The sequence below is a fragment of the Bombus pascuorum genome, chromosome 9, assembly GCF_905332965.1.
Source record: "Bombus pascuorum chromosome 9, iyBomPasc1.1, whole genome shotgun sequence".
NCBI lineage: Eukaryota > Metazoa > Arthropoda > Insecta > Hymenoptera > Apidae > Bombus > Bombus pascuorum.
In genome coordinates this window covers 3686576-3701100 of record NC_083496.1, presented here as the reverse complement: position 1 = coordinate 3701100, position 14525 = coordinate 3686576, and the positions used below count along the sequence as shown (strand labels likewise).

The 14525-nt window shown below is 30.1% G+C and overlaps 2 protein-coding genes across 7 annotated transcripts; one reads left to right on the top strand and one right to left on the bottom strand.

Annotated features, from left to right (window-relative positions):
• The first annotated feature begins 10 nt into the window (after window positions 1-10).
• Window positions 11-1706, top strand: LOC132910608 (DNA repair protein complementing XP-A cells homolog). Its single transcript, XM_060966402.1, has 6 exons — window positions 11-386; window positions 474-678; window positions 748-859; window positions 931-1055; window positions 1132-1408; window positions 1512-1706. The coding sequence occupies exons 2-6, from the start codon at window positions 530-532 to the stop codon at window positions 1671-1673; spliced, it is 825 nt and encodes a 274-aa protein (XP_060822385.1). The 5' UTR covers window positions 11-386; window positions 474-529; the 3' UTR covers window positions 1674-1706.
• Window positions 1707-2088: 382 nt separating this feature from the next.
• On the bottom strand, window positions 2089-14427 carry LOC132910938 (3-hydroxy-3-methylglutaryl-coenzyme A reductase). 6 transcript variants are annotated; one of them, XM_060967141.1, is made up of 10 exons: window positions 11742-12093; window positions 11480-11584; window positions 6428-6638; window positions 6186-6297; window positions 5756-5843; window positions 5382-5679; window positions 5142-5293; window positions 4061-4592; window positions 2725-3965; window positions 2089-2643 (listed from the first exon to the last, which is right to left on the bottom strand). In XM_060967141.1, the coding sequence occupies exons 3-10, from the start codon at window positions 6608-6610 to the stop codon at window positions 2520-2522; spliced, it is 2730 nt and encodes a 909-aa protein (XP_060823124.1). In that variant the 5' UTR covers window positions 6611-6638; window positions 11480-11584; window positions 11742-12093; the 3' UTR covers window positions 2089-2519. The 6 variants fall into 6 exon arrangements, with proteins under 6 accessions (XP_060823124.1, XP_060823123.1, XP_060823127.1 ...); XM_060967140.1 differs by lacking the exons at window positions 11480-11584; window positions 11742-12093 and adding an exon at window positions 14276-14427; XM_060967144.1 differs by lacking the exons at window positions 11480-11584; window positions 11742-12093 and adding an exon at window positions 14276-14416 and having other exon boundaries at window positions 6428-6632.
• Window positions 14428-14525: the final 98 nt, after the last annotated feature.

The following is a 14525-nucleotide window of genomic DNA, read 5'->3' as shown; positions in this document are numbered from 1 at the left end:
ATTCTTAAAAAGATAAAATGGCGGATTGCCATTATTCACCGGTAGTTGCTTCAAAATAAGCTAAAGAATTGAGATTCAAAATATACAAGTGAAATCCATACTAAAATATATATTGTGCAATAGTTAGCTAGCACGTTTTTAAATGCTAAATATATATCAAAATCTTACATTTTATATGTATTTTACCTGATTTTGCTACATTCTTTTTAAATCATTATTTATGTTTAATTATATTATAAAATGTAGGAAGGGTATCATATATAAGAATAAAAATTTATATGGTAATTATAATTATAAAATATGATCATTTCTTTAAACTTTATTAGTTACATATTTAATATATAGTGAAGTTTATATTTAATCTGTCGGATTATACATACGTATGTGTAAGTTGTATTTGCTGTTATTAGGAATATGACATAAACAATATTATTACACAATGCTCATTTTTTATATATTTTATTTGTTTTTAGGTTAAAGTTTTCTGAATTTAAAACAAACCTTGCGTTTTAAAAGTACAGTTGTAAAAATGTCTACTACGTTAGATGTAAATGATCCATTAAAGGATGAAGAATTAATAGAAAATTGTCAGCACTTTAAAGAACGTGCAGAGCGAAATCGTCAAAAAGCATTACTTTTAAGAAAATCTAAAATAGTTTCTCATCCTTATGTAAGGAGGTACGTTGCCAATATCAGTAGTTAGAAAAATAAAAAATTGTATAACAAAACATTTGTACTTTTTTAAAGTGAAAACGAAGATTCAGGAAAGAGTACATCTTATAAAGTTCAAGGACAACGTGTTATAGATAGTGGAGGAGGTTTTCTTATAGAAGAAAGTGATGAATTAGAACAACAAATGGTATAACCATTTAATAGTTATTACATTACATATTAACTGGATTTCATAACCAATATTTTCTTTCTTTTCAGTTAGAAATAATATCACAACCTGCACCTATTCTTATAGATTTTCCTCATTGCGATGAATGTAAGAATGAATTTAAAGACTCATATCTACTACAAACATTTAATTTATCTGTATGTGATAACTGCAGGTATGCAAACATTATTTGAACTAGCAATTATTTTAATATAAAACTTTAGATTATTATAATTAGATTTTTGTATTAGAGATCCTAAGGGCAAGCACTCTTTAATTACAAAAACAGAAGCAAAACAAGAGTATTTATTAAAAGATTGTGATTTGGATAAAAGAGAACCTCCATTAAAATGTATTACTAAAAAAAATCCCCATAATGCAAATTGGGGTGAAATGAAATTGTATTTGCAACTACAAATAGAACAGAGAGCTTTACAAGTATGGGGTTCTGAAGAAAAATTATTGAAGGAAAAAGAATTACGTGATGTTAAGAGGGAAGGAGCTAAAATAAAAAAATTTAACAAAAAGGTAATGATAAACGTATTTCAAATATCGTACTTGTACATTAATACAAAATAATATCAATGTAGATATTTTTATCTTATCAACTTACTATTTTTGTATTGTACAGATTAAACAATTAAGAATGCAAGTCAGGAGCTCGTTATATGATAAAACATCAAAAGCTTCTCATATGCACGAGTTTGGAGAAGATACATATAATGAACATGATGATACATATACACACACTTGCAATACTTGTGGATATGAAGAAACATATGAAAAAATGTAAATTTTGTAATAATGAATTTTATAGCAATTATTGGATTGTGTTTTTAGATACGAGTTTCTTATATTAAGAAATTTATTTATTACTCGCGAAATTCATATACAATAAAAAAGGATAAAAAAAATCACTTCCCTTGTTTATTTATATATTTTTTCTCTCTTGTTTAATTTTCAGTTGAAATTTATTTTTTGTACTAACATAATTTTGTTTCTATCATTTAACTAGTTAAAACAAGAAATATAATTAATAATTTTTATTTGTGTTATAGTACTGTAATGATATATATATATATATATATATATATCATTACAGTATATATATATATATATATATATAATATATATATATATATATTAAACTATATATATATACTTCTTTTTTCTTAATTACGGAAAACAATTTGATTGTACTCTTAATATTCTACATGTTTTCAATTATATATTTGTTACTGTCACATTATGATAATCTAGCGAAGTCACTACAGCTAAATATTAATACTCCACTATGTAAAAATATAACTATTTATACAAAAAAATAATCTTTGCACCATAGTAGTTTCGAACAACCATAGTTAATTTTATATTTCATTGTAAATTAAGTGTACACATTTCATAATATTTAAAATACTACCCTACTTCCAACAAAGTCAAGCTTGTTTAGCATGTTTAATTCATTCTTGAATTTGATTTAAAATTTCTATTATTGCATTCTTGTTCAAATTATTAGTCATCTAGTGTTTTGGTTTATGCTCTTCCATGTACAGAAAAAAATATTACATATTACATATAACCAGCCGTTCAATACAAGGTATTCTAGTGACAGATCAAGATGAACTCATTTATATTAATGTTAAGACTTCTCTATGAACTCCTTACATACATTTTGTACAGGCAGTAAGGTATTTGGCACGGACAGTTTGGCTCCTGTAGTATTTTGGGGAGTACTTATCGCATTTGTTACTGCGGTAGATGATCTGAAATAAAATTTTATTGTTTTATTTATTCATTTTATATTATTCTTTTAGGGCTTTCCATTATTTCATTTATAGACATACCTGTTGTGCCTAAGATGACTTTTGACTAAATGACCAGCTGTAAGAGCAGCCATTAATGATAATTCGCCGGCAAGTACTGTGGCACATATTATTCTAGCTAATCTGCTAGCATTTTCACCAGGTTCATCGGTATGTGCACCTTGAACACCTAACATAGCCAAACATGCACCTTGTGCAGGAAGACCAGTTCCACCTCCAATAGTACCAATTTCTATGCTGGGCATTGTACAAGATACATACAGATCCGAACCATCTGCTCCCCATGGTTCCATTAAAGTCATACAATTGCTACTTCCAACATTTTGTGCAGGATCTTGACCCGTAGCGATAAAAATTGCGGTTACAATATTTGCAGCGTGCGCATTAAAACCACCTACGCTGCCAGCTATGGCAGACCCAATCATATTTTTACTTATATTCACATCAACTAACGCGTGAACTGATGTTTTGAGTATATTGGAAACAATATTCGCAGGGACCACTGCTTCACAAACTACACTTTTACCTCTACCTTGAATCCAATTTACCGCCGCTGGTTTTTTATCCGTGCAAAAATTACCGCTTAACGATAATATTTCCATGTCAGGGAAATGTTCCTTTACCGCGTTCAATGATTTTTCAGTACCTTTAGACAACATATTCATACCCATAGCGTCACCAGTAGTAGCCACAAAACGAATAAATAAATGCCTGCCAGCAATGCGTATGTGAATCTTCGTCAATCTTGCAAATCTGCTAGTTAAATCAAAATTCTCCTTCATTTCTTTGAAATTTTCAGGATCTTGCATCCATGCCATAGCTTCGCTTGCTCTAACGATATTTGGAAACCTCACAACTGGTCCTCTAGTCATTCCATCAGCAACTACGCGGCTTGTTACACCACATTTTAACAATGCTCTACTACCACGATTTGTAGAAGCTACTAAACATCCCTCTGTTGTAGCCATTGGTATATGATATAATTCACCATCGACTAATAACGGGCCAGCAATTCCGAGCGGTACAGGCACATATCCTATAACGTTCTCACAACAGGATCCTAATACTTTACTATAATCATAATTTTTATACGGTAAATCGAAGAGAGTATCGAGAAATTTTCCCGTCTCTCCAATTATAAGACGTCTGATTCCAACACCCCGCTCCATGTCACCAACTGCTTTCTCTAACTGATACGTGGGTATATGCTTATTCTTCACTAATTGAATTATTTCCTCGTCCGTTAGCCCACTTGCTCCAAGCTGTGAATTTAATAATACATTTAAAAATTAAATATAGATTAACGATATTTTGAAAAATAAATTGGGATACATATACTTATAATACCTTTACTTACATCAGATTTATATATTTCGAGACATTCTTTTAAGGACCTAGGAACTTTAGATTCTGGAGGCAGATTTTCATCCTCCTGCTTATCTATATTACATTGTTTTTCGTCTATTTGGTCTTCCTTGTCATCGCTCCAATTATGTATCTTAGAAGGAAAAGAGATACTTTGCATTCTACTAAAGTTTTGTTTAAATGGCAGCTTGATGCTAAGCATATTCACATCTTCACTTTCATTTTCTTTTCCTTTCACACATTCACTTTCAACTTTTTCTTCTGTATCGTCTTCTACTTCGGATCGTAATTGTTTAGCGATGTCTCCTTTATCTTCGAAGAAAATAAATTTAACTGCGAGTGCAAGAAGAAGTATCAATATCACGATATTATCAGCACTGACTGACAACCAATTCATTAAATAATTCTTCACTTCTGATGAATTCTCTGTCTTGTTATAAGAATTCATTATGACGTGTGAATTGGCGGAAGCTATTTCTCCTTCTACAGTAGGTTCGCTTTGGTGCACTTTTGAAAACCAGCGACTAAAATAAATAAATATTTTATGTCAACGATTACATTGATGTACCTTCCTAAGCTTATGAATTATCTGATTTTATTGTATCTTCCAACATACAATAATGTACATAGATTAACCTGCCGCTATTTTTATGTACTATTTTTATAAAACTTGAATTTGTATAAAGATATTAATAATTATCGTCATCTTTAACTCAACACAGAAATGTTATACACTGTTTCCTAACTTAACATACGAGGAGATAAAGAAACCCAAACCTCGTAGAGATACTATCTCCTTCTCTGCAATTCATTGAATATGAATCATGAATTGTATATTTATGCTACTGTGTAATAAGTTGAACCTGACCTGTGGAAGTTAAGAATAAGAAAACTGTCAAACAAGAAATATGCTCAAGTAAAAAAAATACATATCGTATGCGGAAGATTTATGATAACTTTTTGTCAGTTTTCTTTCTATTGTTATCTGATGTATAAAACATGAAGTTCATTTTAAACGGAAACACGGCTCGTATATATTATGGAAGACAGAGAATAAGACAAAAATGCAATACCTGCTAGCGTGTACCGTAAATAGGCCAGCGATCATGATCAATTTGACGCGTTCTACTACCGGATTCGGCTTTTGATCCTCTTCGTTTAATGGTTGCATTATAAAAATCCTATCGGCATTTAACGGTTTCATAGCATTACTTTCACGAGAAAGCTGAAATATAACAATAGTACGAAGTAGAATGTACAATATACACTTTATACAACTATTTTAACAATTAGCACAGAAATCTAAAAATTACCTCGAGAATAAGTGATAAACATGCAGGATAAAATGTCATAAAAACGATATAATTTACAATAACACCTAAACAAGCGAAGCTGCACAGAATTTCCAATCTTTTGACACCGGATAAAGATCCTATGCTAATAAGTAGAGTTTCTACTAAAGTATCTAACGTAATAGTTGGTCCTAAGAGCGACATGCCGCGAGCAATATTTGCTCGTACTTCTTCTTTGTTTCTGGAACTTAGAGCCAATCGTGCTAATATAGCGGCTTTTGAAAGATCGATAATAAGCAAGAAGAAGAATAATGCATCCCTGAAAAATAATAACTTTATACAATAGGAATTAAAGGAATTTCTAGACTTTGCAATCCATTCCGAATAAGACTTACTTTAAATCAGAAATATCACTGCGTCCGAAATTCATTACACTGGACGTGAACACAACACTAGAAAATACTGTAAATAGGCCGGCAATACCTGTCAAAACATTACATTCAAGTATTCTTATTATTATCATTAATATCTGCTAATAAATTCTATTTATTATTTTGTTACTTAAAATTAATTCGCAAATTTTTCCCGGTTAAATGTTATGCGAATTCAATAATTAATTGTCATCGCGTGTCGTAAGGAATGAAACGATATTGCTTTCCATGAAACTTTCTCTGACATTGAAAGCTTTCACGCGTACCGTGGAAAGATCCGGTTATATGAATAATCGGCCAATACATAATTATCGTGCATTCTTCTTTAAAAACTTTATGATTCTTCGCATCTTCAATTTCCCGAAATATCAATTAAACTTATATATTCGCTTACCTAAAATATATTTTGAACCCAATTTTTGTAAATTGCGGAACTGATAATAGGTGAATAATATAGCTAGACATCGTATTATAGTCATGACTATAATATCAGCTGCATTTAGGTCCTATTAAATAATCATATATTACATATATTGTGTAAGCAATTTTGAGGCTTACAACGATCATTTCCATCATTAAGACATTTCTCGATTCAAATTTGAAAATTCAATTGAAATTTACACAAAATCTGCTTACATCCGAATTACATCTACCGGGCCGACAATGTAAGGCCAAAGGAAGAGTTCTACTATCTCGAGGATGTCCGCTTCCGGTCTCCAAGTTCAGAATGCATGCTGTGAGTGTGAACGTCGTCACAATTACTTCTAGGGGGTGCCCAGCACAAAATCGGCCGTGAATTTCGAACAGATGTGTCAGCATGTTTTTCGTTTTTGATAACTACCTACAACTTAAAACGACATAAAATGTTATTATGAATAAGATTATGATAAAATAACATAAAATATTAAAATAATTTATTTAAATATTCAACATTTCTCCAACGTTTCTCCATAAAGATCAACTTTAAGGTAGGACATTAAGATACTTCTATATCTCTTGGTAAACAAAATTTATAAAGACTCTCTTTCTGTAAAATGGAACTAAAATAGATACAGCTATCATAAAGAAGACGATAAGAAAGTGTTCGTTTTTCGAAAGCGTCCTTTATTTGTTGTTACAGAAAATATTCGATAAAATCGACAGATAGAGCCGTTTATTCTTTCCAACTGAGGGAAAAAGATGCCTAACAAATTGCGTAAACATGAAAAGAAGACAAGGAATAACTTCAGCGATAATGAGTGAAGGATTAAGCGAGTGAAGTGTCACACGGTGACGTTCCTTCCACATGTCAATAATGCCCTACATGGGATATAATGGGACTCGATTTGTATTTTTTTTCACAAAACCGGAATTCCGTCCGTAGCGGTTGGACATTTATATTCGAATATTTATAGCAAGATGAAAGCAATGGCGAACGGGACGAAAACACCTAGAGGCAAAAATTTTTTAAAATTTAGAACTTTATATATATAATCATGTATAATCAAATCTAAAATAAGGAGAAAGATGAAATTTAATCACAAAAACAAAAACAGACTTGTTGGATCACTCATACATACATATATGTACATCAAATTTAATAGTAAATCGAGTCAACACAAATATAACTATAACATAAGAGCTCTAACTTGTAGAAAATTAACGAAGAAGGATAGAAATTCCCTTCTGAATGTTTTGATACCACTACAAATTGTGACTAAATAAGTATACTTTTCTATTAAAAAAGTCACTCATTAAGAGATAATAACGGAAGAATACTGTATATTTGGCCTTTATGAATAGTGGAAAACATGAGCGATGAAATATACAATCGCAATTACAAAGAAGGATTGAATGATACCAGCAACGTCCGCTGCGTCTGAGCAATGTTCCTCAGCTGTTGGAAATATTTTCACGTGCAAAAGCAGCCATTTATTTATGAATAATTATACGAATTAAAATACGAATATTGTTTACGACACTGGGCTCGAGAGATGTAGCAGCAAAGATTATTTACCACCGGAATAATAAGCTGACAAGTATTTACCAGTAAAATAAGGGCTGCTAAACATAATTAGCCCGTAAGGTAAAGAATAGAAAATATTACTTGCAGGTATAAAGAATTGTGAGAAGTGAGAAGAATTCTGAGTCGACAACGGATTAAGTATCGCGAAATTAACGGAAACCTATTGATACACTAACTCTAAACTACTCGAGATGAGTTTCTCATACGAGAGTTGTTGACAAGGTAGAAACATGCGGATTAACTGTTTATACATTCTAGCTTACAAGTAGTGCTCAGTTCAATATGATTGATAAAACTTTTTCTGCAAGTGGCCACCCCGTGACCACCGGGAGTCGAGGGTACGGAGTCACCCTAAGAATCTGCACGGGAATTCACTTATGAAATATTGACATGGTATAGAAGATAAAAGGAGAGAAAATCCCTGAGTCGCTATTTATGACAGGCAGTTTCTAACGATAAAATAAGTGTTTCACGTAATAAACCGTGCTAAGAAAGATAAAATTTCTTAGGTATGTATCTGTACATAAATGTGTACAGATACATAAATGTATAAAGATATAAACGTATGAAGCTATAGATGAATAAAGGGATGAAAACATAAATCCTGAACATAGGATAGGAATAAGAAATTCTGGCATGGAATTTAAAATTTTGTACATAATAAAACATGCAGTATATGTGTGCGTAATAAATATTTTAATACACGTATACGTCGCGTGTAGCCACGTACTCGCATATAAATATGTATTACAAAAACAGAAATTAAAATAATAATACAATATAGCAATTAAGTATAGATATGTATTATTATACAATTAAACACATTATATATAATTAAATATGCATATGTACTTTCACTACAGGTTCAAAACAATGACAGTTAATCTTTATACATGACTGACTGTTGATCTTAATAACCGTCGTTGAAAGCACTTACTCTATTATTCCTGATTTTGTACAACATATTTATAATCATCTAATATAAATTTCCTGTATCTAGTCGTCATAGAAAAAAATCTTGTTGAATTTGGTCGAGATTGTTCGATACGTTAACATATTTTTAATTACGTATTCCTAATGATAAATAAGAGGTGATATGATAAATAAGGTGATATGATGAATCTTATGTAAGTCTCAATATTTGTGCTATCAGTAAAAATATTACAACCTCAAAGCATATATTTGTATATAATTTTAACATTCTAGAAATCACATTGCAATGTCGATCAGCGCCTACAACATATATATTAACTACATATTAACATAGCATAAATTGATATAACTATGAAAGAATCAAAAGTAGTTAAACGGTGCGAGGAGTATACTACCCTTCAAATTAATAACACAAATTAATAACAAGGAATGATAGTGTAGTACTTCTTTGTTTTTATGTTTCTTTCTCCTTGATAGAAGTTTTGACAAAAATATTGAAGTTAGAATATTTTTTAAACTAATCATTTTTCGACCCAACTACCTTGGTTCGTTTGGTTTTTTGTACTTTTTGCTTTTGATACTTCGCTTTTTTTTTTAGAGAATTAAAAAATGCATCGAATAATGTATAAAGAAACCTGTCGTTCCGTTTAAGAAAGATGGAGATGACTTCGATTTTGCATCGAAGTAAAATCTTTTGTGAAATTCTTAATATTGCAATTTGTAGACAATTGAAAGTCGATTAATTTTTGTTTAAATCATTTTATATCCGACTATTAGAAGTGCCTGAAAAATTGTAAAGATTTTTAAATCACCTTGTACAGCTGTATAAAATCATTGCATTATTTACATTCTGTTAAATATTAACAAGTACCCGGTATTTTGAGCGGTAATATAGATACGTATTTACTTGTACACTTCTCTTCTACCGTCCCGCTAGTCAACTTATCTCTCAACAATAGCTTCATATTGTACAGAGTAAAACAGACTATTAATTTGATTACGATAAATAAAATGAAGTATCACCATTATTTGCGAAAGTACACTCCTTGGATTTTCCAAATATCGATGAACCTAAGTCTACGATGCACAAAGTTACGTTCTATTTAACGTTTAATACGAAACAAGCTTGAACAAAAATATTTATCCTGCAATAACTTCACGATAGTTTTTATTTAATTGCAATTATTCTATTTTCTCAAACGGTCTTATAAAACAAAAAAGTGAAAATAAGAAAAAACGTGAAAGCCATGGAAAGCATTACTCCTTCGTAAAATAAATAGAAAGTATGATCGAGCACAATATAACGAACATGAAAGTATATCACCATGTTACCTTCTTTACAAGGGGACTTAGAATATAATTTTTCGTAAAAGTATTTAACTGCTGTACTCTTGTCAATTTTTATTCCACGATCTCATCAGTTTTATAATCATTGCTAATATTATCTCAAGGAAACTCTTTGATATTAACACGTTCATCGCCCAACGTGATTCGGCTGTTTCCTGCGGGGCCCAAATCCGACCACCGGTACGCATAACGTAAATAGAGCGACAAGTAGGAATTCATCGCTTTCGATTCATTGTTTATCGCCTTCGATTCATTATTTATCCTCTTCCATTTATTGTTTGTCACCTTCGATTCATTGTAAAGAAAAGATTATTTATTTCTGAGATAGAGAAAGCGATAAGCTTTCCAGCTAGAGTATTCCGAGGGATCTCATAGCAGATATCCCACATCTTCCATTTAGTCGAGAAGCATAATTGTGAGACGTATATCAGTGTTGTTTTCCTCCTTAAAATGTTCAGTAAACAGCGTGAAAATATATTTGAAAGTGAGGAGAGTAGCAATAACGGAGTCTATAACTATTGTTCGAAGTGCCCAAAATCACCCCAAATGTGTTTGGAATGTTTTAACGAATACCGTACGATGTAGGATAATGTAATATATTATCTAGAATATAAATTAATAAAAAGTATGGTATAATGTGTTTTTAATATTTTTATGTTGTATATCCTATATATAATATATTTAAATAACTCGAACAAGAAGAGCATCACCATCCTTTAATGAAGGGGCTTTAATGAAGTATAGCCGTCGAATAGATATGTACGATAAGGCAACAAACGTATTAAACCGGTATTCTCGAAATTTATTGCTCATTAGTTTATTAGATTTATGTCTATGTTTTCTACGTATATCGATGATTTATCCTTCGAAATCTATTGAAGACGTAAACATATGTTTATGTTTTCTATGTATCTCGATTATTTATCTTATCTTTATTAACTGCGTTAAATAATTCCTTTCCTCTGTGTAGCTTGTGCAAAATAAAAAATATTATTTTTTACAGTACCATAAACTAACATGTAATTATAGTATACGTAATGCTGAAACGTTAATAAATAACTTTTTAAACACTCTATAATTAGACTATATCAGTTATCTATATAAACTTCAAATACTTAATAACACGGATAAGGTGTATTACTTAATTTAGTAGTTAAAAAACGTAAACAGCTAAAATTCCACTGATTAGAAGCTTTAGTCATACGTTATATATTTACTACTAATGATATGAAGATAATATAGAAGTAAAGTAAAATAAATTTAAATAACAAATTTTGCGTGGTAATTGTTCAACTAATATGATGTATAGGTGAAAGAAAAAGTTTTAACAGAACACTGTGTATCGTTAACTCGATTATTTCTGTCACAAATGGAACAATAGCAATAAATGTGAACATGCGTACCTTGTTGAGGTGCACGTAGCAACTCGATGAAACTCTTGACGTATTGCGCACGTGGTTCAGTATCGCATATATACATATATGTGCTTGTCAATTATTCCCTATTTTCTTTTAACGTCAAATAAAACAGTGTCAAAAATATGATATGCAGTCGGTAGGGCTTTCTATTTGACTATGTCAAACACCTACGTACCTTTGACTTATAAAAATGCAATTAATAAATAGTTGTTGATTAAAATATTAAACAATTTGTTTTGGAAACTACCTCTTAAACGGAAGAAGACTTCCACCGAATTTATCACGATTAAAAAATCACATATAAAGGTAGACTATTCGATACTTCGAGTTTAGAGCAAGGAAACTAATATGGAACCAGCACAGTCTTAACAGAACGAAGCTCACCAGCAAACAAAGCTACGCTAACGCTCGAATCCATTCGACCAGCCTGATCGACCTTACAGAATCAGTTTCGACCACGTTCGACTATTTTCGTGCCCCTTCCTTTTTCCTTCATAAGCACGTGTCTTCTTTTTTCAATACATAATACTGAATTTTTAGTAGTCTAGTTATTAATAATTATCTAGTCTTTGGTAGTTTAACAGTTTAGTAAAGGCTGTAGTGTTTACACGTGATTTGAAATTAGGTATTTCCGTAATATGAAAGCAACATTCGTCGTAACAATTGAATCAAATTTTAATGAACTACCGGGATAACGTGCTGAAATTTCGTGTTTAATCATCTTTTACACATACCATTGCGAAAATCGGACAACAACGTGCATTTCATTTCTTTCATACTTGGTGGTACTCTTATTACATGTGACAGATGTATTCATGTGTCACTTGGTTATTACTACACTAGTAGTTGAACTATTTTTAAGTATATATTTTGTGAATATATGAATCAAAACAATATTGATAAATCAATTTTTATTATATTTTTATTATATTATGTATATCAAATTTATATCGATGTAACAGTGATAAACAAAACTGTGCAAGGAATTATGTAAAATGTGAATCTTTTCTAACAACATTGTATAAATTTGCGTATGACGATTTGACACGGTTTTGTGAAACAATTTACAAATTTAATGCGATTTGTTCTTCGTTCTTAGAAAATGTGAGTTTCGTGTTTTACGAAAATTCAATTATATACAAAACTTTGTACGAGTATAAAATGCGAAAATACGATTATATTTCGTGCAAGATTTTTTAGTCTATTTCGTACGATAGATATATGAAATATATATATATATCTTTTTTTTTTTCGAATACAAAAAGCGTAAATAAAGAATCTAATGGTCTACATTAAGATTTCAATATTAGAATGTTATAATAACACTAAATTAATAACGACTAGAACATTTGGCTTCCATTAAAAATCCATTTATATGTACATATTAAAGTATCGACGCGAAGGATGATTACAAATTTCGTACATCGCCTTTGAATGAAAACTAAATAACATTTTAGTTGGAACCGATCTATAAACGGTTTTAAACATAAACCTTCCTTCCCGGAACTATTTTAAATACAACAAAAGTAGCCAGCTCCGTTTCAAGAAAGATGCCGTCCTCGTCGGAATCGAACTCCGTCATCTTACCCGAATCTAGCGGATCGTATTACGTGATCACAATTATAATCGATTAATACGTACTTATGTACGTATCGTATATATTATTTAAAATAATTAAATGAATATTTATACTAAAAATATATAATTTGTTTTTATACGAATAAGTAAACGTAACTTCATGCAGAGAAAAACAATATCTAAGAAAGTTCCATTTAGTCAACTGACTTTCATTTGGAAGTCATTATCGTTTTCGAAAATTGAAAAATCGTCAAATACCTCAATGATATTAATATACAAATCATTATCATATTGTATAACACGCGAAAAAATATCTGTAAATATTTATTATTAAGGCAAAAAATTGAAGGCCATACATAAATCAGTAAGTATAATGTAAAGCCTATACAAGATATGCGACATACCTGGCTTATAATCGCGAAGTACATTTGTATTTAAACGATTTCTCTTACTAAACGCGTATAGCATATTCATTTGTTGTATCTGTAGAATCTGTTTGAAAATTCCGTATGAATTGACTAAGAGTTCTATAGAGAATTAAATATTTATATTTAACTTAATTAAGTCTCAATATTAATATTGACAACCACGTATACCACAATTGCAATTCGCAAAATTTTAATGCATGAATTAATTATATAGGTATTTTCAAATATTAAACTACATAATTATTGATATAAACGATTGATGTTACCTAACTATTATTGATATCAAGAAATATATCATATAAATGTGTTAATTTCACTATTTATTCGTAAGTATAGATTTTAATTTTATTCATTAAAAAAATATCTATTATATATATGATCAGAATGTCATGATTTTATAATAATTAAAAGATTACATAAAATTGTTTTATTTTATAGTTAATATTCTATTATCACTTGCACATACATATCAATTATTGTAATAAATTGTTTCATATTGATATGTGAACAGATAATTTAATAATTAAGACGTTCAACATTAGTGTCCTACTTTATGTCAATCTGTTAAAATATTTTAATCAAAAAATCGAACATTTTGTCACATATTAGTATGAAAACGTTAAGATATTCTTGATAATTTCTGAGAAAATCACTATAACTATATAACAAAAATTATTAATAAGCAATAAAATTATCTTCAAAAATAAAATAAAATTGTATATCAATCGAACATAACCTAGAAAAAGAAAAAGAGGGCACCAAATGATCAACATACCGTAAAACTTGTTAGAAGATAAAATATGTTTCATGTGGATATCAGTGTTTAATAATTGGCATATCCAATACCTATAATTCAATATTTTTGTTACAATTTCACAAATTAATTAACATTCTGTACACCAATACTGGACCTTTTAACAGTATTCTCTCTTACACAAATTATAACGACATCTATAGGACTTTGTCTACAACTTAAAATGATCTCAATTGATAATTTTTGTTTATACACTTTTTTTTTAACGATA

Coding starts and splice junctions, on each gene's coding strand:
- LOC132910608 (XM_060966402.1), top strand. CDS start 530: ATGTCTACTACGTTAGATGTAAATGATCCATTAAAGGATGAAGAATTA. Junction 1,056..1,131: donor TCTGTATGTGATAACTGCAG/GTATGCAAACAT, acceptor TTTTTGTATTAG/AGATCCTAAGGGCAAGCACT. Junction 1,409..1,511: donor TAAAAAAATTTAACAAAAAG/GTAATGATAAAC, acceptor TGTATTGTACAG/ATTAAACAATTAAGAATGCA.
- LOC132910938 (XM_060967140.1), bottom strand. CDS start 6,610: ATGCTGACACATCTGTTCGAAATTCACGGCCGATTTTGTGCTGGGCAC. Junction 6,298..6,427: donor CCGGTAGATGTAATTCGGAT/GTAAGCAGATTT, acceptor ATTATTTAATAG/GACCTAAATGCAGCTGATAT. Junction 4,593..5,141: donor TTTACGGTACACGCTAGCAG/GTATTGCATTTT, acceptor TATTTATTTTAG/TCGCTGGTTTTCAAAAGTGC.